This window comes from Thalassophryne amazonica, chromosome 10, assembly GCF_902500255.1.
Source record: "Thalassophryne amazonica chromosome 10, fThaAma1.1, whole genome shotgun sequence".
Lineage (NCBI taxonomy): Eukaryota > Metazoa > Chordata > Actinopteri > Batrachoidiformes > Batrachoididae > Thalassophryne > Thalassophryne amazonica.
In genome coordinates this window covers 7,290,562-7,312,986 of record NC_047112.1, presented here as the reverse complement: position 1 = coordinate 7,312,986, position 22,425 = coordinate 7,290,562, and the positions used below count along the sequence as shown (strand labels likewise).

General features: G+C 43.0%; 1 protein-coding gene across 1 annotated transcript in view; it reads right to left on the bottom strand.

Moving 5' to 3' along the window:
* exoc2 (exocyst complex component 2) overlaps positions 1-22,425 on the bottom strand; it is a 107,243-nt gene that overhangs the window by 37,258 nt on the left and 47,560 nt on the right. The window contains 8 exon segments of the mRNA XM_034179372.1: positions 2,551-2,672; positions 2,771-2,925; positions 6,453-6,521; positions 6,863-6,987; positions 9,966-10,085; positions 15,132-15,250; positions 21,580-21,682; positions 21,781-21,862. Of these exon segments, the coding sequence (XP_034035263.1) occupies positions 2,551-2,672; positions 2,771-2,925; positions 6,453-6,521; positions 6,863-6,987; positions 9,966-10,085; positions 15,132-15,250; positions 21,580-21,682; positions 21,781-21,862 (895 nt within the window).

The window sequence follows — 22,425 nt, the reverse complement described above, 5'->3', positions numbered from 1 at the left end:
TAGAACTGGCAAAGCTTTTCCGAACGAAGAGCAAAATGTCTTCAAGAACCGAAACAGGCCCAGTTGCCCTGACTCAGACTACACTGATAGTTTTCCAAACAGCTTCTGGAAAGTATGGACAGTTAAAAAAAAAAAAAAAAAAAATCTACTATGGACACACTTAGCATCCATCCTTGGATAGAGTTGACACAGAATTACCGCAAACTGTCATGATGTCTATACATGTCACAAATACATTACTAACAACAGATTTCAAGGTTTTGTTGTTGACATACAACCCCTGGCAATAATTATGGAATCATAATGGAATCTATAAGAAATCAGGAAAAATAATTGTGGCAGTCAGTAACGGTTACTTTTTTTTAGACCAAGCAGAGGGAAAAAATATGGACTCACTCAATTCTGAGGAATAAATTATGGAATCACCCTGTAAATTTTCATCCCCAAACTAACACCTGCATCAAATCAGATCTGCTCGTTAGTCTGCATCTAAAAAGGAGAGTGATCACACCCTGGAGAGCTGTTGCACCAAATGGACTGACACGAATCATGGCTCCAACACTAGAGATGTCAATTGAAACAAAGGAGAGGATTATCAACTCTTAAAAGAGGGTAAATCATCACGTAATGTTGCAAAAGATGTTGGTTGTTCACAGTCAGCTGTGTCTAAACTCTGGACCAATAACAAACAACATGGGAAGGTTGTTAAAGGCAAACATACTGGTAGACCAAGGAAGACATCAAAGCGTCAAGACAGAAAACTTAAAGCAATATGTCTCAAAAAATCGAAATGCACAACAAAACAAATGAGGAACGAAAGGGAGGAAACTGGAGTCAAACGTCTGTGACCGAACTGTAAGAAACCGCCTAAAGGAAATGGGATTACATACAGAAAAGCTAAACGAGAGGCCATCATTAACACCTAAACAGAAAAAAACAAGGTTACAATGGGCTAAGGAAAAGCAATCATGGACTGTGGATGATGGATGAAAGTCATATTCAGTGATGAATCTCGAATCTGCATTGGGCAAGGTGATGATGCTGGAACTTTTGTTTGGTGCCGTTCCAATGAGATTTATAAGATGACTGCCTGAAGAGAACATGTAAATTTCCACAGTCATTGATGATATGGGGCTGCATGTCAGGTAAAGGCACTGGGGAGATGGCTGTCATTACATCATCAATAAATGCACAAGTTTACGTTGATATTTGGACACTTTCTATCCCATCAATTGAAAGGATGTTTGGGGATGATGAAATCATTTTTCAAGATGATAATGCATCTTGCCATAGAGCAAAAACTGTGAAACATTCCTTGCAAAAAGACAGAGGGTCAATGTCATGGCCTGCAAATAGTCAGGATCTTAATCCAATTGAAAATCTTTGGTGGAAGTGAAGAAAATGGTCCATGACAAGGCTCCAACTTGCAAAGCTGATCTGGCAACAGCAATCAGAGAAAGTTGGAGCCAGATTTATGAAGAGTACTGTTTGTCACTCATTAAGTCCCATGCCTCAGAGACTGCAAGCTGTTATAAAAGCCAGAGGTGGTGCAACAAAATACTAGTGATGTGTTGGAGCGTTCTTTTGTTTTTCATGATTCCATAATTTTTTCCTCAGAATTGAGTGATTCCATTTTTTTCCTCTGCTTGGTCTAAAAAGTAACCGTACTGACTGCCACAATTATTTTTCCTGATTTCTTATAGTGTTTCTTAAAACCAGAAAGTTGCCATTTTGAAATGACTTTAGTTTTGTGTCATGTCGTTGATCTGCTTTTTCTACAAAATTAAACAACTGAATGAACCTCTCCGAGGCCGGTGATTCCATAATTTTGCATGGGTTGTAGAGAGCTCTAAATGATCATGCACCCAAGGTTTTGGCTGAACCTGTTCAAGCCTTATGTGCCTCCTCATACCTGCGGCGCTGGATGCGGACTTGCTCTGAGTCCAAAGGGTTAAAAAGAAGCTGCAGGTTTAGAACCTTTTCCTGCCTGCTCCCACCTTGTGGAAGAGCCTGCCTGGTGGGATTTGAAAGGCAACTTCCATTGCTCATTCAAGACTAGTCTTAAAACCAATTTATTTTCTATTGCCTATCATTAGTTTTATAGTTTTTAGCTTCTTTTATATTGTTTTTTTTTTTTTTGTTTTTTTTGTTTTTTACTGCTTAACTCTGTGATATGGGGCCGTCTTGTTTAATATTTTCTTCAGTTATAGTCAGCATTAGTTGATTTTTTTTCTTTATTTAAGTGCTTTATAAACAATATATCATTATTATTACTACTACAATGCTAGTACGATATGCCATGGCATATAAAGATGTCAACAAAGTCCTCACGACACAGCCACAACTTACACATCACATAGTATTTCTTTAGACAAAACTTTCATATTGACTCAATATCCTTCTAAATATTGTTTCCTGGAAATCTGGTACTTTTGTAAACTTTCATCACGGATCAGGACTGTTTTGATTATTGAAATAATGAGAAAATGATAATTTGAAAGTGCATTCTGTGTGTTTTTTTTTAAGTTGAAATCAGTAAAATCTGATCACCTTCTGTAGTGTGATGCAGAGTCATCATGAGGCAGTGACCTCTCAAGTCCAGCAGCAGATCCTGGATCACTGCAGCAAATCATTTGGGATCTCCAGAGTCGGACAGAGCCTCATGACAACCTCTGGAAGAGAAGCACACCAGACCGATTACAAAACTTTAAAAGATACTACAGGTATATGGACAACCATTTCTGCATATCCTCTCTGTCCTGGTGTGCACCTGACAGTGTGAATGACTTGTGTGAGCCAAACTCCAGTGAGGTCTGACTTCTCCCAGCCTCCGTACAGACTCAGCTCCGCTGGAGGCAGTGTAGCGGGAAGCAGCGCCCCCCGTACGAGCTTAACCAGCTGACTGATCAGGTCCTCGATCATTTTCTACAAGCGCACAGCACACACGCAGATTTAACAAACCTCAAGGCTTATTTTGTCATTCAACCATATTTGTAAAACCACATGCAGAGGAATGACGTGTTTCTCAGACCTGATAAAAAAAAAAAAAGTGTTGGGTTTGTGTGACTTCATTAATGAATGGAGCAACAGAAAATATAAGTGAAAATGCCATCCATTTTCTTCCACTTTATCCGGAGTCGGGTCGCGGGGGCAGCAGCTCGAGCAAAGCCGCCCAGACCTCCCGATCCACACACACCTCCCCCAGCTCCTCCGGGGGAACCCCAAAGCGTTCCCAAGCCAGCCGAGAGATGTAATCCTTCCAGCGTGTCCTGGGTCTTCCCCGGGGCCTCCTCCCAATGAGACGTGCCCGGAACACCTCTCCAGCGAGGCGTCCAGGGGGCATCCGGAAAAGATGCCCAAGCCACCTCAACTGACTCCTTTCGACGTGGAGGAGCAGCGGCTCGACTCCGAGCTCCTCCCGAGTGACCGAGTTCCTCACCCTATCTCTAAGGGAGCGCCCAGCCACCCTGCGGAGGAAACTCATCTCGGTCGCTTGTACCCACGATCTCGTTCTTTCGGTCATGAGCCAAATCTCATGACCACAGGTGAGGATTGGAACATAGATCGATCGGTAAATCGAGAGCTTTGCCCCCCTACTCAGCTCTCTCTTCACCACGACGGTCCGATACAGCGACCGCATCACTGCAGATGCTGCACCGATCCGTCTATCGATCTCACGCTCCATCCATCCCTCACTCGTGAACAAGACCCCGAGATACTTAAACTCCTCCACTTGAGGCAAGGACACTCCACCGACCTGAAGAGGGCAAAGCACCTTTTTCCAGTCGAGAACCATGGCCTCGGATTTGGAGGTGCTGATTTTCATCCCGGACACCACACACTCGGCTGCAAACCGCTCCAGTGCACGCTGAAGGTCCTGATTTGACGAAGCCAACAGAACCACTACCAGCAATGCGAACCAAGCTCCTGCTGCGGTCATACAGCGACCGGACAGCCCTTAGCAAAGGACCCCGGACCCCGTACTCCCGGAGCACTCCGCACAGGGTGCCCTGAGGGACACGGTCGAACGCCTTCTCCAAATCCACAAAACACATGTGGACTGGTTGGGTGAACTCCCATGAACCCTCGAGCACCCGAAGGAGCGTGTAGAGCTGGTCCAGTGTGCTGCGACCAGGACGAAAACCACACTGCTCCTCCTGAATCCGAGGTTCGACCATCGGTCGAATTCTCCTCTCCAGTACTCTGGAATAGACCTTACCGGGGAGGCTGAGGAGTGTGATCCCCCTATAGTTGGAACACACCCTCCGGTCCCCCTTCTTAAACAGAGGGACCACCACCCCGGTCTGCCAATCCAGAGGCACTGTCCCCGATCGCCACGCGATGTTGCAGAGGCGTGTCAGCCAAGACAGTCCCACAACATCCAGAGACCTTTAGGTACTCAGGACGGATTTCATCCACCCCAGGAGCCTTGCCACCGAGGAGCTTTCTAACCACCTCGGTGACTTCTGCCTGGGTAATGGATGAGTCCGCCTCTGGGTCCCCAGTCTCTGCTTCCTCTTCGGAAGACGTGACGATGGGATTGAGGAGATCCTTGAAGTACTCCTTCCACTGCTCAACAACATCCCCAGTCAGGGTCAACAGCTCCCCAACCGCACCGCAAACAGTGCCGGTGGAGAGCTGCTTCCGCCTCCTGAGGCGTCGGACGGTTTGCCAGAATCTCTTCGAGGCCGACCGATAGTCCTCCTCCATAGCCTCCCCGAACTCCTCCCAGACCCGAGTTTTTGCCTCTGCGACCGCACGGGCTGCGGCACGCTTGGCCTGCCGGTACATGTCAGCTGCCTCTGGGGTCCCACCTACCAACAAAGATAAGTAGGACTCCTCCTTCAGCTTGACGGCATCCCTTACTTCCGGTGTCCACCACCGGGTTCGGGCATTGCCGCCGCGACAAGCACCAGAGACTTTGCGACCACAGCTACGAGCGGCCGCATCAACAATGGAGGTGGAGAACATGGTCCACTCGGACTCCATGTCTCCAACCTCCCCCAGAATCTGGGAGAAGCTCTCCCTGAGGTGGGAGTTGAAGACCCCCCTGACAGAGGGTTCCGCCAGTCATTCCCAGCAGACCCTCATGATACGTTTGGGCCTGCTAGGTCTGACCGGCTTCCTCCCCTCCCAGCGGATCCAACTCACCACCAGGTGGTGATCGGTCAACAGCTCTGCCCCTCTCTTTACTCGAGTGTCCGAGACACGTGGCCGAAGGTCAGATGATACGACTACAAAGTCGATCATCGACCTCCGGCTCAGGGTGTGCTGGAGCCACGTGCACTTATGGACACGCTTGTGCTCGAACATGGTGTTCGTGATGGACAAGCACAGAAGTCCAACAACTGAACACCACTCGGGTTCAGATCGGGGAGGCTGTGCTTCCCGATCACCCCCCTCCAGGTCTCACTGTCACCGCCCACGTGGGCATTGAAATCCCCCAGGAGAACACTGGAGTCCCCAGTCGGAGCGCTATCTAGTACCCCTCCCAGGGACTGCAGGAAGGTCGGGTACTCTGCATTGCCGCTCGGCCCATAGGCCGAGACAACGGTGAGAGACCTGTCCCCGACCCGAAGGCGTAGGGACGCGATCCTCTCCAACACATGGTGACTGAGCTGGGGAGCAATAAGCAATGTGACCCCAGCTCTCCACCTCTCCCCGTGGGCAACGCCAGAAAAATGAAGCGTCCAGCCCCTCTCCAGGAGTTGGGTACCATAGCCCATGCTGTGCATGGAGGTGAGCCCGACTATCTCTAGTCGGTATCTCTCAACCTCCCGCACAAGCTCAGGCTCCTTACCCCCCAGCGAGGTGACATTCCACATCCCAACAGCCAGGGGCTGTGAGCATGGACTGTGCCGCCGGGCCACCCGCCCTCGACCGCCACCCAATCCTCTCTGCACCTGACCCCCATGGCTCCCTCTGCAGGTGGTGAACCCACAGGAGGGCGGGCCGACGTTGCTCCTTCGGGCTGAGCCCGGCCGGGCCCCATGGGCTAAGGCCTGACCACCAGGCGCTCGCGCGCGAGCCCCAACCCCAGGCCTGGCTCCAGGGTGGGACCCCGGCTCCGCCATACCGGGCGACGTCTCGGTCCTTGATCTTTCACTGGTCATGGAGGTTCTGAGCTGCCCTTAGTCTGACCTGTCACCTAGGACCTGTTTGCCTTGGGAGACCCTACAGGGAGCGCAAAGCCCCCGACAACATAGCTCCTAGGATCATCCGGGTACGCAAACTCCCCCACCACAATAAGGTGGCAGCTAGCGGCGGAGTAAGTGAAAATGCTTTTTAAATAATGGATTTTTAGCAAATTTTCAGTATTTTTCAAAATGTTATGGAGTTAAAAACACACACACACACACACACACACACACACACACACACACACACACACACACACACACACACACACACACACACACACACACACACACAGTTTCCACAACCAGGCGTACTTTAAATTCATTCTGTTTCTGTCTGGCATTCTTCTTTGATTTTTCAACCTGTCCAGATTTCTCACCAGTCTGCAGAGAGAGAGGAAAAAAAAAAAGAACAAAAAGGCATTCAATAAGAACTAAAAGAAGCGTCTTCCTCAACTTAAGACAAACTCTTAACTAGAAATCTGAGATAGATGTGGGAAAAGATGTAAAGAAACGAGACAACACAAAATACTGAGATCAGAGATAAAACTTGAGAGAAAAATATAAACCTAAACATCAAGTCATGTAAAATGTAATATTTAGGAAATTTGTACGCTGTACAATAGTACAGAGTGTAATTATGAGACGCCAACGTAATGTAATGTAACTTTGATGCTGGCATTCATAAATTTGCACACAGAATAAGTGATTAATTTGATATTCACCTCACTAAAAAGGCTTCCGTTAACATAAGAAATCCAAAGCTTCCAGAAGTTTGGCAGCTGACCAATAACCACGTCTGACAGTTTCTCCACAAACTGGACCTGCTGGGGGGTTTCGAAACACCAGGCTGATAGAAAAGGATGCAAAGACTTGGGTTAAACATGACAGAAAGTACTCGGATAGATCCTGCATAAAAAAAAAAAACAGTGATTAAAAAAAAATCTATGTATTGACAGAACACCAAGAATCTAGACTCTGCCGAGGTGTTCAGGATACAAGATAGCTCAAAACCACAGATCCGGCTTCAGTGCATATTTGGCCAAAGAAGACCTGAATACAATTACTATCTTCAAAGTTAGATCATCTAAACAAAGCAAATAGCAAACTCAATCAGAACATTTTCTGCCGAGGATCTGAGGCCTGTAAATCCCTGGTTTAGAACCAGAGATGTGGTGCTTTGTTGAGCTCTTTGGAGGAGAGATACAGGGTCTAAACACAAATATATTTTACTGACACACTGCAACAAGAACAAAATTAAAGTCAAGGAATCAACAGCCGTGTTTACATGGACGCTGATAATCCCTTAATCAGACTGAATAGACCATGGGGCTCAGCTTCAAAGAGGCTTAGAAATGAAGTTTCGTTTGACATATGAGTGAACAACCTGAAAACAATTATTCCTAGGTAATTTAGGGGTGCTAAATTCAAAAATGATGTTTTTTTTTTTCTTGGTCCTGGCCATTTCAGTTTGAATTTAAAGTTCTCGTGCACCATACACATGTACTTTCCAGTCATGTAAAGGGTTCATGTGAAATATGTTTTTTTCAGGAAAGAGTATATCACTTTCATTGGATATTCCAAATTTTCATGAAAAATCAGGCACAATTTCATGTTGCCACACATTTATCCAATTTTAAGAATTTTGCTCTTATAGTGCACGTTTGGTTCGTGGAGGGTTAATATCCAGTTTTATGACCCAGAAAACATCATTTTGGAATTGAGCACCCCCAAAATACCCAAGGATACCTATTTTCAGGTTGTTTGCTCATTTTTCCCCCACAAACAATTTTTAGTGTTTTGCTTTTATATTGTACGTTTTGGGGCATGAAGGGTTAATGTGCACATTTATGACCAAGAAAACATCATTTTTGAATTTAGCACCCCTAAATTACCTAGGAATAAGTGTTTTCAGGTTGTTCGCTCATATGTCAAACGAAACTTCATTTCTAAGCCTCTTTCAAGCTAAGCCCCATGGTCTATTGATGCAACCTGTCTTTTCTGGTGGTTTGTCTGTGCACTACAAGTATCTCATTGTATATGATGGGTTTTTTGGAGAGAAAATATCACACTGATGAAGCAGACATCTCAGAAAATCCTGTATCAAATATGATACACTTGGCGTTATAGGGTTAAGAACTACAGTCATATTAAAACAAAGACTGTAGATTTGAAACAGCTGTTACTAATTAATGTGCAGCTAATATTTCCAGAAAAATGGCATTCTAGCACATCTGTACCATTAATCAGAGGATACAAGAGTCAGATCTTTGTTCAGTAATGGGTCAAACGAAATTTCATATTTCTGTGGAATGCCCCATGGTCTAGAAGGAGAACCTGAATGGAAAGGTCTCATATAAACAAAACAGGCAGATCCAGTGGACAGACGAGGAGAGTTCAACCCTGTTATAAACACTTTATATCAGCCACATAAACACCCAATAAGATTCCTCTCAACAGGTGAACAGTCCACCCAAGTGACTTTTTTTTTAGACAATTCATTGCCTAAAAAGTCATAGAGGCTGTAGAGATTTTTTTAATGTTTATTTCCACAATCAGAAAGAAAAAGAAGAGTGTGGAGTTGTGGAGTGTGGTATAACAGTGAGCAAAAAAAGAGAGGAGGGGTAAAATGTGTACAACAAGAAGTCATCCTGCTGCTTTCTTTTAGGGTAAAAATCTCCCCTGTTGCAGTCTGAGCAGCAAAAATAATGTGGCTCCACTGTTGTAATAAAAGTACAGGAGCTGCTCTGTGCACATGTCAAAATAGCCAATCCAACTATATTCAGGAACATATATACATAAATAAATACCTGTATCCATCTGATTTTTGTATTTATTTTTATTACAGGCAAGTAAACTACTCACATGGATTCTCTGATCAGAATTAGGGTTGCAACGATACAGTAGCTCCACAATATGATGCACCCATAATGATTCAATACATATCTCCCACTATCTTCCCATTAATTATGTAGAAAATAATGGGGTGAATATTTTTTAACTCTAAAGAAAGAAATTATGAAGTATAAATTGGAATTCGTGATGTTAACAGTTTCTGATCTGTGTATTTTAAAAATCATTTCTGATTGTTCTGCAAGAAGTTATTTCTTACATGCAGTCATCGTTCAGAATATGCTGAAGTCTGAGTTACTTTATTACAACGATGCTGCTGCAGTCACACTTCTCCTGTGGGTAATTTGCAGCGCTGGGAAATATGCTGACAACTGCAAACTTCCAGCTGACCAATTTATTATATTTGATTTATTAATAAAAAAAACATTTACTGTAAATAAATCTGTTTATTTTAATTATAGATCACAGTGGGGAGGTGATGGTTAAGTGTTGGGCTTCAGACCAGAGGATCCTCGGTTCAAACCCCAGCCTGACCGTAAAATCACTACGGGCCTGAGTTGCTCCTGGTATGTAGTGAGCACCTGGCATGGCAGCACCCTGACATTGGTGTGTGTGTGTCTGTGTGAATGTGAGACATAATTGTAAAGCGCTTTGAGCATCTGATGCAGATGGAAAAGCACTATATAAATACCGTCCATTTACCATTTACAGTATTTTGTTTTAAAACGCAGCAAGAAAAAAAAATGGATGTATAGACAAGAAACGTATAAAGATCTCAGAGAACCATGCTGCAGATTTATTTAATTGGAATGAGAAAAAAAATTCTACTCTTGAACGCAGCTTGTCGAATCTTTTAGTGTCTGCTGTAAGGTGGCACTCTGACTGGCTGCTGCACTTCATATCAAAACAAAAACGGGTGAAGGCAGCGCTGCGGGTCCGCGTGTGGGTGAGGTGTGACCTGACTGTGGGACTTACTGCTGGGTCGCTGCGTTCGCAGGCTGCCCCCTCTCTTCAGGGAAGCGGTGTGGCTGAGCCTGCCGAGCGCCGACGGTCGGGTATCCCCCTCCAGGTCCAGAACGCTGGCTCCGATACCCACTGACGGATATAATGAAGGGGGGGGGGGGGGGGGGGGGGAGAAATAAGAGCGGACAAAACACACTCCAGATCTTAAATAAACCACATTCCTCATTCTGTATTCCGCCATAAACTCAGCCGGCTTTCACAGCAAACAATCCTGCTTTTCTCCTCATGCCGTCTCTTTATTTGTGTTTTGATCCACCTCTGCCCTGACTCACAGCTGAAAGAATGTCCCGTCGCTCCCACAGTAAGGAAACAAAGCTGTGGGGTGAAGTGGGGCATCATCAGCATAAGGCAGTAGGCGGCCACTAGGTGGCAAAAGGGAGCTGTGTTACAGCAAGGAAGAGAAAGTCCTCATTCTCAGATGCTGTCCTGACTTTACTGTGATGCATGTGTGAGATCGACTTCATAATATCATTACAAAAAAGGTGAAAGTTCACAAACAGCAGTGAAAGCGAAACACCGCTGAAAGGGGACCGAGCTTTTACTACAATGAAATTGAAACTTTTAAGACAAGTTTGTGCAACAGTGAGCAACAAACACCTACATACAGTCTGTCTAAAAGCAGGCGGACAAATGGCCCCGTTTCCACCAAGAGAAGAAAACAGAACCTGTGAGTCACTGTCGCAACGCAGCGGAGCCGCAAAAGCAGTGAGAAATCCCCAGACTAAAGATCACACACGCTCGACAGGCCTGCGCATCAAACGCGGCGCTCCAGCCTCCCGAAAGTAAGGAAACTCTCGAGTGAGTCAGAGTATCTGGTAAACAGATGACGCTCTGTCACGTCGCAGATATAACCCATATGGAAAGACGTGTTTGTGACAGCCGCTGTTGATCCAGGTGCCGGCTGAACTCTGACGGCGTAGAAAAATAGATACACGTTTGTGTGCATGCACGATGTGATGATGATTTAGGTGCGTGCTTTTGTGTGACTGGGTATTCATTATACTGTTTCCCACCCCAAATACTTTGAAGTTGAGGTATTCACAGCTCAAAAAGTTTGGACACAACCAGAAACATATTCCTGTAAAGCCTCATCAACCCATTTCTCCATCGCCAAGGCTCGATCCCGAGTACAGAAATGGTGGATCTCGGGGGTTCGAGCTGGTTCAACTTCCTGTTTTGTCCCATCGTGTTCTCACTGACGCCATGCAATTAGAACCGACAGCAAGTTGCTCAGTTGCTCTCTCGTGCTCAGATACTCAATAAAACTGGACAAACCTGTAGCCTGGGGAACGTGTGCCCATGAAGATTCTTCAGTTTGAGGTGAAAATGAATCTTTACACGTGTTTGTGTTGAACATCAAGACAATGCACTTCACCTCTGCTCACTTCCTCCTCAGCTCTGAGGCTTCTCTGCAGGTCGCATGATTTCTTGTTCCTCCGAGGGGTCGCGCGACCGTGACCCCACCCCTAAGCCACATGCACAACTGCTTTCAGTCCGAGCAAACACAACCTGCTCCCATTTAATTTTGACAGGTATTTAAAATGTACAAAAATTCTCGTGGTGAAGAATGTTGCTGGGGAAAGAAAAAAGAAAAAAAAATCGACATGTTGAAGTGAGAACAAAGGAACCTGCTGAGCAGCTGCATCGCTAACAACTCATTTAAACATACAGCAGGCAAAGAAAGGCCAAAAAGAAGGAAAAATACATATATTTTTTGGATACATATTTATGCAAAAGAAAGAAAAATTATTTTACAAGACGACTGCTAAGGATACGCAGCTTCGATGCAGAATGCTGGTGCGCTCTTTTTTGTCAGAGTTTTAGAGAAAAGTACAGTACTGAAGAGCACATTTTAATTACACATAATTAAAAATAATTAAAACTACTGCAGTTTCCCATTGACAAAAATGGACATGAATGAATTTCCTTCATGCATGTGTTTATATGTTGTGTGATGTTTCACCGACATCCACCAACCACTTGAGGAGTTGTGCTTAAAAGACTCCTGCAGGGATAAACAGACAGACACACAGACAGACAGACAGGATGATGCCTCTATAGCCCCACCCCCAAGCATCTGCCTGCAGGGGTGGAACGTGCACGTGTCAATCTGTTGGTGAATACGCTGCAGGAACAACACGGACAGCACCAGAGATTTTCCACTAAATTTCCTTTGCATTATTTTACTTATTTACACATAAACTGCCTTTTAATCAGAAGCCAATAATAATAATAATAATACATTTAATTTACAAAGTGCTTGACTATCTATGCATACTGAGCTAATGAGTCTTATTTGCAGTGTTTTGTGGAATGATGAGCAATGAACAAATGGCTAAATGTCGAAAAATACTTTTGAACTGTAATAATGAGCACATACCCAGTGAATCTGAAAATTACAATCCAAAATTACAATCAATTACAATTACAATCCTGGTTTAAAAAAAACAAAACAAAAGAAACACTAAATTTCCTGTAATTGCTCACTGTCAAAGCTACGCACAAAATTCTGTACTAATCTTACTGACATTGGCAGAAGAAGGGTTGGTGGAGAAATAAAAGCAGCGTCAGATCGCAGCGCTGCAACGTGATAAGAAAAAGAAAAAGAAAGCGACTATGACCTCACAAGAAAACTCAACCTTCAATGTTTTTGTTCCGGCAAAGACGGGTCGCTCCATTATACACTTAGAACCATTTGACACAATCATAAGTAAATCTGGACGGACCAAAGGCTCACTGAAACAAAGTATGTTTTTACTATAAAGCAGAGAAAATGAGGCACAACTGACAAACTGCAGATTAAATATCACAGTTGTGTGTGACGGTGAGAATTTAAAGCAAAGGCTTGTGAATACACAGATGTGGTAAATGTGATTTAAGGAGGAAGGAGGGTTGGCTCTGAGGCACCGCCCGGGGGGGATCCTGATTGTGAAGATGGGAGGATGCAGTCGATGTGGTTTTGTGATTCTCAAAAGCTGCTTGGGTAAAAGGATGTTTCAGGGGGTGCAGTCTTTGCTCAAAAACACATATAAAGAAACACCAGGTGTGTGTGTGTGTGTGTGTGTGTGTATGGGGGGGGGGTTAAACAAAAACAGAAAGAACAGAAAGGGCCTATTTGAGTGCATACTTTGGTTATGTTTATGCCAACAGTTCAGACAAGAAAACCTAAACAAATCTGAAAGGACAGAAAATCACCTACAATTTTGACAAGGATGAAGTCATTTAAGAAATTCAAATATCAAATCTGTCCTCCTGGTTCCAGCTGATTAATTATAAGGATTTCCTGTATTTATCCCTGTTTTATAATACTGTATTTAAAAAAATGTAAATATCTTTAGGGTTTGGTCTGTTTTCACCATTTCATTCCATGTACTAGGATGGTTGATTTTAAAATAAAAAATATAAAGATCAAATCTATTCTTATCAGCCAATGACTGGACGTGGAAGCTGGTACCTTCAAATTAAAAGGTGACAGTCTGCACTTTGACCTTCTATCCACTATCTGCCTCAAACAGTGAGTTAAACACGTGCAGCTTTTGTTTTACGCTTGATTAAATATTTGTTGCAATTTTATCTTTTTAAACTTGTTTAAATTGTACAGCACTTTGCCATTTTTGCGTGGACAGGGATTAATAAATAAAAACTATTATGAGTATTATGATTATTAATTATAGCAATGTCGTCATGCAACTATTAATGTCTATCTGTCATACCCTCAAAGCTAATAATGCTACATGTTAATTAATGTGAGAAAAGTCATTACAACAAAATGACCACTGACTTCTGACGCTGACGTGATAAGCAGTAATCTGTATGCTGGATTATGAACAGAACAAAGACATTCTTTGTTAAATTCGATGAGTGGTTGTGTCTACCCTAGAAAAACCACAGAATTTTTGGAATGGAGGGATTTTGATGCTTTGATGTTACTCGCTCATTATGGCAGCACCTGCTCCCGTGGGTGCTGAAAATGCAATTTCATGCCCAAAAAAGCCAAAATCAGTTTATGAAATTCAACTGATCAAAATATATATATATATATATATATATATATTTTTTTTTTTTTTTTTTTTTTTTTTTAGGAAAAACTATTGTAAATAATTGTTTTTTATTTATGAAATGTGCTCAAAATGTCACTGCCATCATGAAATACAGTGCATTAAATTTTTGTGTGGATGAACAAATTCTTAATTTTTTTAAAACTTTTTCCCCACTTTTTGATGAACTAAAATGAATGCCTTCATTACTTGTGTAACAGTTGAAGAAACAAAACTGAACACTGGTGGATCAGAAACTGTGCCCATGCGATTTTTTTTTTTTTTGAAGAGTCACGTGTAATTTAGAACACAGTGACATTCAACCTGTGTGCACATCCTGCAAACCACCAATTCACAGAATGCTGCTTGCAAACAAATTTTTAGTCATCCCTCACCACTTATTACTCAGCTGCGGAATGCACAGTTGGAAAATAAAAGGATTTCCCCTGACGTGATACTCAGGACGATATTTAAGTGCAGAGAGTCAGGGAGTCGAGCAGCCCACAGATCCATCAGGCCCGAGCCCCGGAAACCATCATTACTCTTTGCATTCGATGTGTTTATGTTTCAGCTGCAGTGTGTGACACAGCCACCCACTCACACGCCGTTTGTGTGGGTGCCTTTGTTTAAATGTGAGTGGAGACAGGTGTGTGTGTGTGATATATATATATATAAGTGTGGTCGGTGAATCGCTGTTCTTCCTGCGCAAACAGTTTCACATCCACATGTTTCTGCAGGCTGATTCAGGAACAGCTTAATTGGGGTTAATTGTTCCAATCCATCTGTGAAGCTGTGTCTATGCGTGCGCACATGTGCAGTAAATGTCAAAGGCTGAAACCCAAATCCAGAGCCAACGCCGCCGAACTTTCATCTGATTCATACATTCACAAAAAAATAAACATGCTGGACTCAAACAGAGCAGGCAGGGGAGGGCTGTGATGGAGCGTGGCGTGCTCGGTGTTACAACAGCGAGGCAGCTGGTTTTTGCTTCACGAAGCTACCCTCACATGCACGTGAAGCCGCCTGATTTGACGCACCCAGTGACTAACCCTGGTTATTTGACACGTGCGTGCATACTCACTTCTCTGGCCGCTGATGAACTCGTTTTTGCAGCTTTGCATCAGCTGCAGGATCCACTTGTGCTGAGCTTCAATGCACTGCCACGCCGGGTCGCCTGGAGCGTGCAGGTCAGACAGGTACCTGCATGTGCACAAACAGCCATGTGTCAAAGATCCATTAAAAATAAATAAATAAATACATGTACACCTCTTCCACTGAGACTGTGGCTTGCAGGGAGACAGAGGAAGCTGCAGCATTGTACCCTTACTGAAAATTCTTTAAATCAACACTGCAGCATGCATTTTCCTTTTCACAATAAAAGCACCAAAACACATCAATTAGCTCACAGGAAACATGAACCTCAAAGCAGAATCCACAGCGAGATCATTCAGTACCCTTATGTTCAAAGTGTGGGAACATATTCAGAAAAATGGAATGTTAAAATAAACAAAATCACCAGCAGGGGATAAAAAAAACTGTACAACTAAATTTCAATTAAGCAATAAATCTAAAAGGGGATATAAATAAACATAAATAAACAGGCAGCCAGAATCCATCAGGTTTTTTTTTTATCTGTAGTGATATCACATTTTCCAGAGTATAAGTCGCAGTTGTCAAAGTATGTCTCTTGTCCTTTTTTCCTGTATTTTCAGCATTATAATTTGGGATTACTGCACATTATTATGTACTTTTCATTACTGGCATTTATTCTCTTAGTATTGGAGTTTATTTTGTTTAGTGCTCCCACATGAAAAAAAAGGTGACTTATATACCCCAGAAAATAACTGCCTGCAGCTGTGCGCGGTCCCAGACTTGAGTTGAAGTAAATGAAGTCAAAGACCTATTCAGTGACTTGGAAATGTTCATATATCCTTCACCTGACTTGTCTCAAGAAAACTGGCTGTAAAAGTGAGGATCTGTGTTAACAATAATGCTCAGATTTAGTTTGTCCAATTACTTATGGCCTCTATAGATGGAGGCATGTGTATAAAAATGGATGTAATTCCTAAATGGCTAAATGCAATATTTATGTTAAACTACTTGAATTAAAGCTAAAAGTCAATGCTACAAAAACATCTTAATTGTTTTGTTCAGCTCCATCGTGCTGGTGTGCAAAGAGAAAAAAAAAAAAAAAAAAAACTACAAATAAATAATAAGCAATTTTAAAAAAAAAAAATCACTGTCCAAATACATATGGACCTGATGTGCATATATGGAATCTTAACTAAAAAAGGTAAAAAAATAATTTCTCTGAAAATACCATCAAATAAATCTCACATGCAATAATTTTTTATTAGCATGGTGCCCCAGAAAGTCAAGAAATTTTGATTACCTGTTGGTAAATTTGCCTGTACAGTTATACCATAATTCTCTAAAGCCTAAAACTATGTGACCTGGTGAAAAACTCAAAAGCCACACATAGATTATTTTTTCCGGTAACACGTAAAATTACCTGAAGATGTGCAGTGACATTTTTCTAGGTAAATTTTAACTCAAAGTAGTTTTTTTTTTAAAGGCACGTACAGTGCATCTGAAAAGTATTCACAGCGCTTCACTTTTTCCACATTTTATGCTACAGCCTAATTCCAAAATAGAGTAAACTCATTTTTTCCTTAAAAATTCAACTCACAACACCCCATAATAACAACATGAACAAAGCTTTTGTGAATTTTTTGCAAATTTATTAAAAAAAAAAAAAAAAAAAAATCAAATGTATATAAGTATTCACACCCTTTGCTCAGTACTTTGTTAATGCACCTTTGGCTGCAATTACAGCCTCAAGTCTTCTTGAATGCGATGGTACAAGCTTGGTGCACCTATCTTTGGCACTTTGGTCCATTCCTCTTTGCAGCACCTCTCAAGCTCCATCAGGTTGGATGGGGAGTGTCGGTGCTCAGTCATTTTCAGATTTCTCCAGAGATGTTCAAGCGGATTCAGGTCTGGACTCTGACTGGGCCACTCAAGGACATTCACAGAGTTGTCCTGAAGCCACTCCTTTGATATCTTGGCTGTGTGTTTAGGGTCATTGTCCTGCTGAAAGATGAACTGCCTCCCCAGTCTGAGGTCAAGAGCGCACTGGAGCAGGTTTTCATCCAGGATGTCTCTGTACATTGCTGCATTCATCTTTCCCTCAATCCTGACTAGTCTCCCAGTTCCTGCTGCTGAAAAACATCCCCACAGCAAGATGCTGCCACCACCATGCTTCACTGTAGGGATGGTGCCTGGTTTCCTCCAAACATGACAACTGGCATTCACGCCAAAGAGTTCAATCTTTGTCTCATTAGACCAGAAAATTTTGTTTCTCATGGTCTGAGAGTCCTTCAGGTACCTTTTGTCAAACTCCAGGTGGGCTGCCATGTGCCTTTTACTAAGGAGTGGCTTCCATCTGAACACTTTACCATACAGGCCTGATTGGTGGATTGCTGCAGAGATGGTTGTCCTTCTGCAAGGTTCTCCTATCTCCCTATACAGGAATGCTGGAGGTCTGACAGAGTGACCATCAGGTTCTTGGTCAACTCGCTGACTAAGGCCCTTCTCCCCGATTGCCAGCCAGCTCTAGAAAGAGTCCTGGTGGATCTGAACTTCTTCCATTTACGGATGATGGAGGTCACTGCGCTCATTGGGTCCTTCAAAGCAGCAAAAATGTTTCTGTACCCTTCCCCAGATTTGTACCTCCAGACAATCGTGTCTCAGAGGTCTACAGACAATTCATCTGACTTCATTCTTGGTTTGTGCTCTGACTGTCACCTGTGGGACCTTATACTGTATGTAGACAGGTGTGCGTCTTTCCAAATCATGTCCAGTCAACTGAATTTACCCCAGGTGGACAACAATTAAGCTGCAGAAACATCTCAAGGATAATCAGTGGAAACCTGCGCTCAATTTTGAGTTTAATGGCAAAAGCTGTGAATACTTATGTCAAATCAAATCAATTTTATTTATATAGCACCAAATCACAACAAACAGTTGCCCCAAGGCGCTTTATATTGTAAGGCAAAGCCATACAATAATTACAGAAAAACCCCAACGGTCAAAATGACCCCCTGTGAGCAAGCACTTGGCGACAGTGGGAAGGAAAAACTCCCTTTTAACAGGAAGAAACCTCCAGCAGACCCAGGCTCAGGGCTTATGTACGTGTGATTTATTGTTTTGTGTTTTTTTAGGCTCTCCAATTGGTTCAAAATGCTGCAACCAGACTTTTGAAACGAAGCAGAAAGTTCGACCACATTACAACCATTTTGGCATCCCTTCACTGGCTTCCTGTCCCAGTGAGATTAGATTTTAAGGTTGTGCTATTAACCTATAAAATTGTTCACAGACTGGCACCTCCCTACCTAGCTGACCTAATTAAAACTTACATACCGGCCCAGGCTTTGAGTTCTCAGGGTGCAGGACTACTCTGTGTCCCTAAGGTGAATAAGAAGTCTGCGGGTCACAGAGCTTTCTCTTATCGTGCCCCTGTTCTGTGGAATGATCTCCCTGCGTCAATAAAACAGTCAGATTCTGTGAAGACTTTCAAGTCCAGATTTAAGACGCACTTATTTTCCCTTGTGTATGGCTAACATACTGGTACAGTATTATTTTACGCTTTTTACTCTTTTAATTCATTTATTAGTAATTGGAGCGGGCCGCGGCCTCAACTTTACCTAAATTCTGGGTCTTTTAGTGAAGTTTAGAGCTAGTGGCAATGATCACCTTAGAATTTCTCTGTTTTGTTGTTGATTAGTGCTGGCAAATTATACAGTATTTCTTGTTTTTCTGATGCCTGATTCTGTTTTTTCTCTCCGTTTAAGGTGCAGCTCCATCCAGAGATGGGAGTTGTATTCGTGATGGTGATCCTCCTGTCCTGTGCACCAACAGGATTTCTTGTATACTCGTCCGTGAATTGTTTTGTGAACTGCTCTGTAATTTATGTCTGTATCATGGCCCAAGCAGAGGGTCATCCCTTTGAGTCTGGTCTACTTGAGGTTTCTTCCTCAGAGGGAGTTTTTCCTTACCACTGTTGCTCTGGGGGTTAGTAAGGTTAAACCTTACCTGTGTGAAGCGCTTTGAGGCAACTCTGTTGTGATTTGGCGCTATATAAATAAAAATAAATTGAAATTGAAAATGTGATGCATTGTGAATACTTTCTGGATGCATAGATCTCATTGCTCACAAGGCAGGTAGCTCACGATAACATTAGCCTGTTAATATTGCATTATGTGATGCTCTCAAATTTTAATGCTAACTATAGCCCCTCAGCAAGTTTTCATGTTGACATTAGCCAGTTAGCATATATATATATATATATATACGAGGTCTATTAGAAAAGTATCCGACCTTATTATTTTTTTCAAAAACCATATGGATTTGAATCACGTGTGATTACATCAGACATGCTTGAACCCTCGTGGGCATGCGAGAGTTTTTTCACGCCTGTCGGTTACGTCATTCGCCTGTGGGCAGTCTTTGAGTGAGGAGTCGTCCACCCGCTCGTCGATTTTTTTCATTGTTAAGGAATGGCTCAGAGACTGTTGCTTTGTTTGATAAAAATTTTTTCAAAACTGTAAGGCACAACTGAGTGGACACCATTCAATAAATTCAGCTGGTTTTCGGTAAAAATTTTAACGGCTGATGAGAGATTTTGGTCTGGTAGTGTCGCTTTAAGGACGGTCCACGGCGCCTGACGGCGATCTGCGCTTCGAGGCGGCAGCGTCTCGCCGTTTCAAGTTGAAAACTTCCACATTTCAGGCTCTGTTGACGCAGTAAGTCGTCAGAGAACAGAGAACTTTCAGAAGAAGTCGGCATGAGGAGTTTATTCGGACATTCCATTGTTAACGGTCATTTTGTAATGAAAGAACGTGCGGGCAGAGTCGCATGTCGGGCTGGACCCGACCGCGGGGGGTCGCGGCAGGAAAAACACCTCCGTTGGAAATCTTAACGGGCAAGTTGGAACATGCCCAAGCTGTTAAACAATTTCTCAGTTACTCACTTGTTGAAAGCCATTAAAAGCCGCCTGAATTCTACAAATGGTTTTCAACACGGAGGTGTTTTTCCTGTCGCGGCGCACACAGATTTGCCGAGTCGTCACGGAAACGACTCGGCGAATTTGCGGGTACGTCTTTCATTAAAAAAATGTCCTTAAACAGTGGAATGTCCGCATAAATTCCTCATGCCGGCCTCTTCTGAATCTTCTGTTCTCTCACGATGTCCTGGGTGAATTAAGCCTTAAATTAGGATGTTTTCAGCTCGAAACAGGCCGACGACAGCGCCTGGAAGCGCTGCAGGACGTCCCGCTCCGTGGGAAGTCCTTACACCGACAGAAACACCCCATAATCTCTCATCAGCCGTTAAACTTTTCACAGAAAACCAGCTTAATTTCTCGAATAGTGTCCACTCGGATATTCCTCACAGGTCCAGAAAAAACTTTGATAAAGCAACGCGCGCCGTCTCGAGCAGCGTGTGAAACAAAGGAATTCAGCCGAGAGGGCGGGACCACATCTCACTCAAGGCCTGCCCACAGGGAAATGACGTCACCGACACGCGTGAAAAAACTCACGCATGCGCACGAGCACATTATTTTTACATTTTTACATACCAATTATCAACTGTAACTGTATTAAATACATATACTTCAGAAGGAAGTATTCCACAAACTATTAAACTATTATGACTAAATAAACCAACTAAATAGTTAGGTATTGTTAGTTGGAAGATTTCATATACTTAATTTAATTTACTAAGTTTACTAAAATATAGGTATTTTTAGTGGTGGGAATTTCAGCTCGATTACAGGGGTTTATCCAGAGGGATGGAGCGACAGAGTCTGCGTTTGTGGCTCAGCATCCTGCCAGATGACTCACTCTGTGCTGTGGTCTGGCTCCCTCTACTGGTGTCCTAATGAGCAACTCAATTTGCCCATTTGTTTCTCATTAGGTGACATCTTTCACAAGTTTATGCCCGCCCCCCAACGAGTAAACAGGAGCTGAGTAGGCGTGCAGAACCTAAGGCAGCAGGATGAAAGATGTGGGCCTGTGGCTGAGAGCTGGTCTCTGTGATCCTGACAGGTCGGTCTGAACAACAATAAATCAGGACAGACCGCAAGCATGCAGGGAGCGATGGAAAAAGAGCAAACAAGCAGGCTGGAAAAGAAAAGAAAAGAAGAAGGAAAAAAAAAACAGAAACAGCAGGACAAAAGAAAGCTGAGAGAATTTAACCAGGAAAAACTGAAGGACAGTAAAACAAAAATAAATCAGGTAAAGGATAAAAGACTGAGGAAGTTATTTCAGGATGTTCAGAAGACCATTTGTCATATTTTCAGCACTGCATTTACACCAGCAGCGAAAATGCTCCAGAAACATTTTAGTGCTGGTTGAAAGTGTAACTAACAAATCATACAACACAGTGCAACACACAGGGCGTGTTTAAAGACTGCAATCAACACAGAAATGGCGAGAAAGAGCGTCAGGGTGATCTGGAGGTAAAGAGACCTGATGTATCGTTTCTGGTCGTGCAGCGTTGATGGCGTCTGCAACAACTTCTCCAGTAAGAGACTCCTCAAAGCAGTAATCCTGGTCTCAACCTCGGCGTACACTACACAAAGCCGCAGAAAAGACAATCAAATTATTCCTGAAGGGAATATTCAGATGATATGTGGGTATTGGCAGAGGGTTTTCAAACAATCGGTGTACCTTTTTTGAAGACAGGAACTTCTGTGTTACCAAAGAGAGATTTGGCTTTCTCGTAATCGTTGATCACCACATCATAATCTCCCTGAGAGAGAAAATCCAGTTGAGGTGATGCAAATTTAACAATGGTCAGGAACTCAGTACCACTTGTGCACACCATAGCATGTGCTGTTATTTAGCATAAGGACTTTTAAATTCCAAAAATTAGCAAGATGGACAAACATGCCCTAGACAACATATTGGATGTTATTTGATCCAAATCAATACAGATTGATGGCCCAACATAAGTACATTAGATTTTTTTTTTGTGTAACTTTATTATTGACATTTATTTTGTTCGGTGTGTTGATTCCTGGGAAATTCTTGATTATGATTACTGTATTTTCAGGAGTATAAATCATGTTTTTTTTTTTTTACTTGTTTTTTTACTAGTTTGGGAGGTCCTGCAACTTATACTCTGGTACAACTGATATATGGGGTTTTCTTCTTCGATGGCCAATTTTTAAGGCAGGGGTGGTGGACAAATGGTTAGTGTTCTTGGTTTCATTGTGGGAGGTCCCCGGTGCAAACCCTACTCCTGCCACATTTCTCCCTGTAATGTGGAGTTGTGTCAAGAAGGGCATCCGGCGTAAAACTTGTGCCAAATCA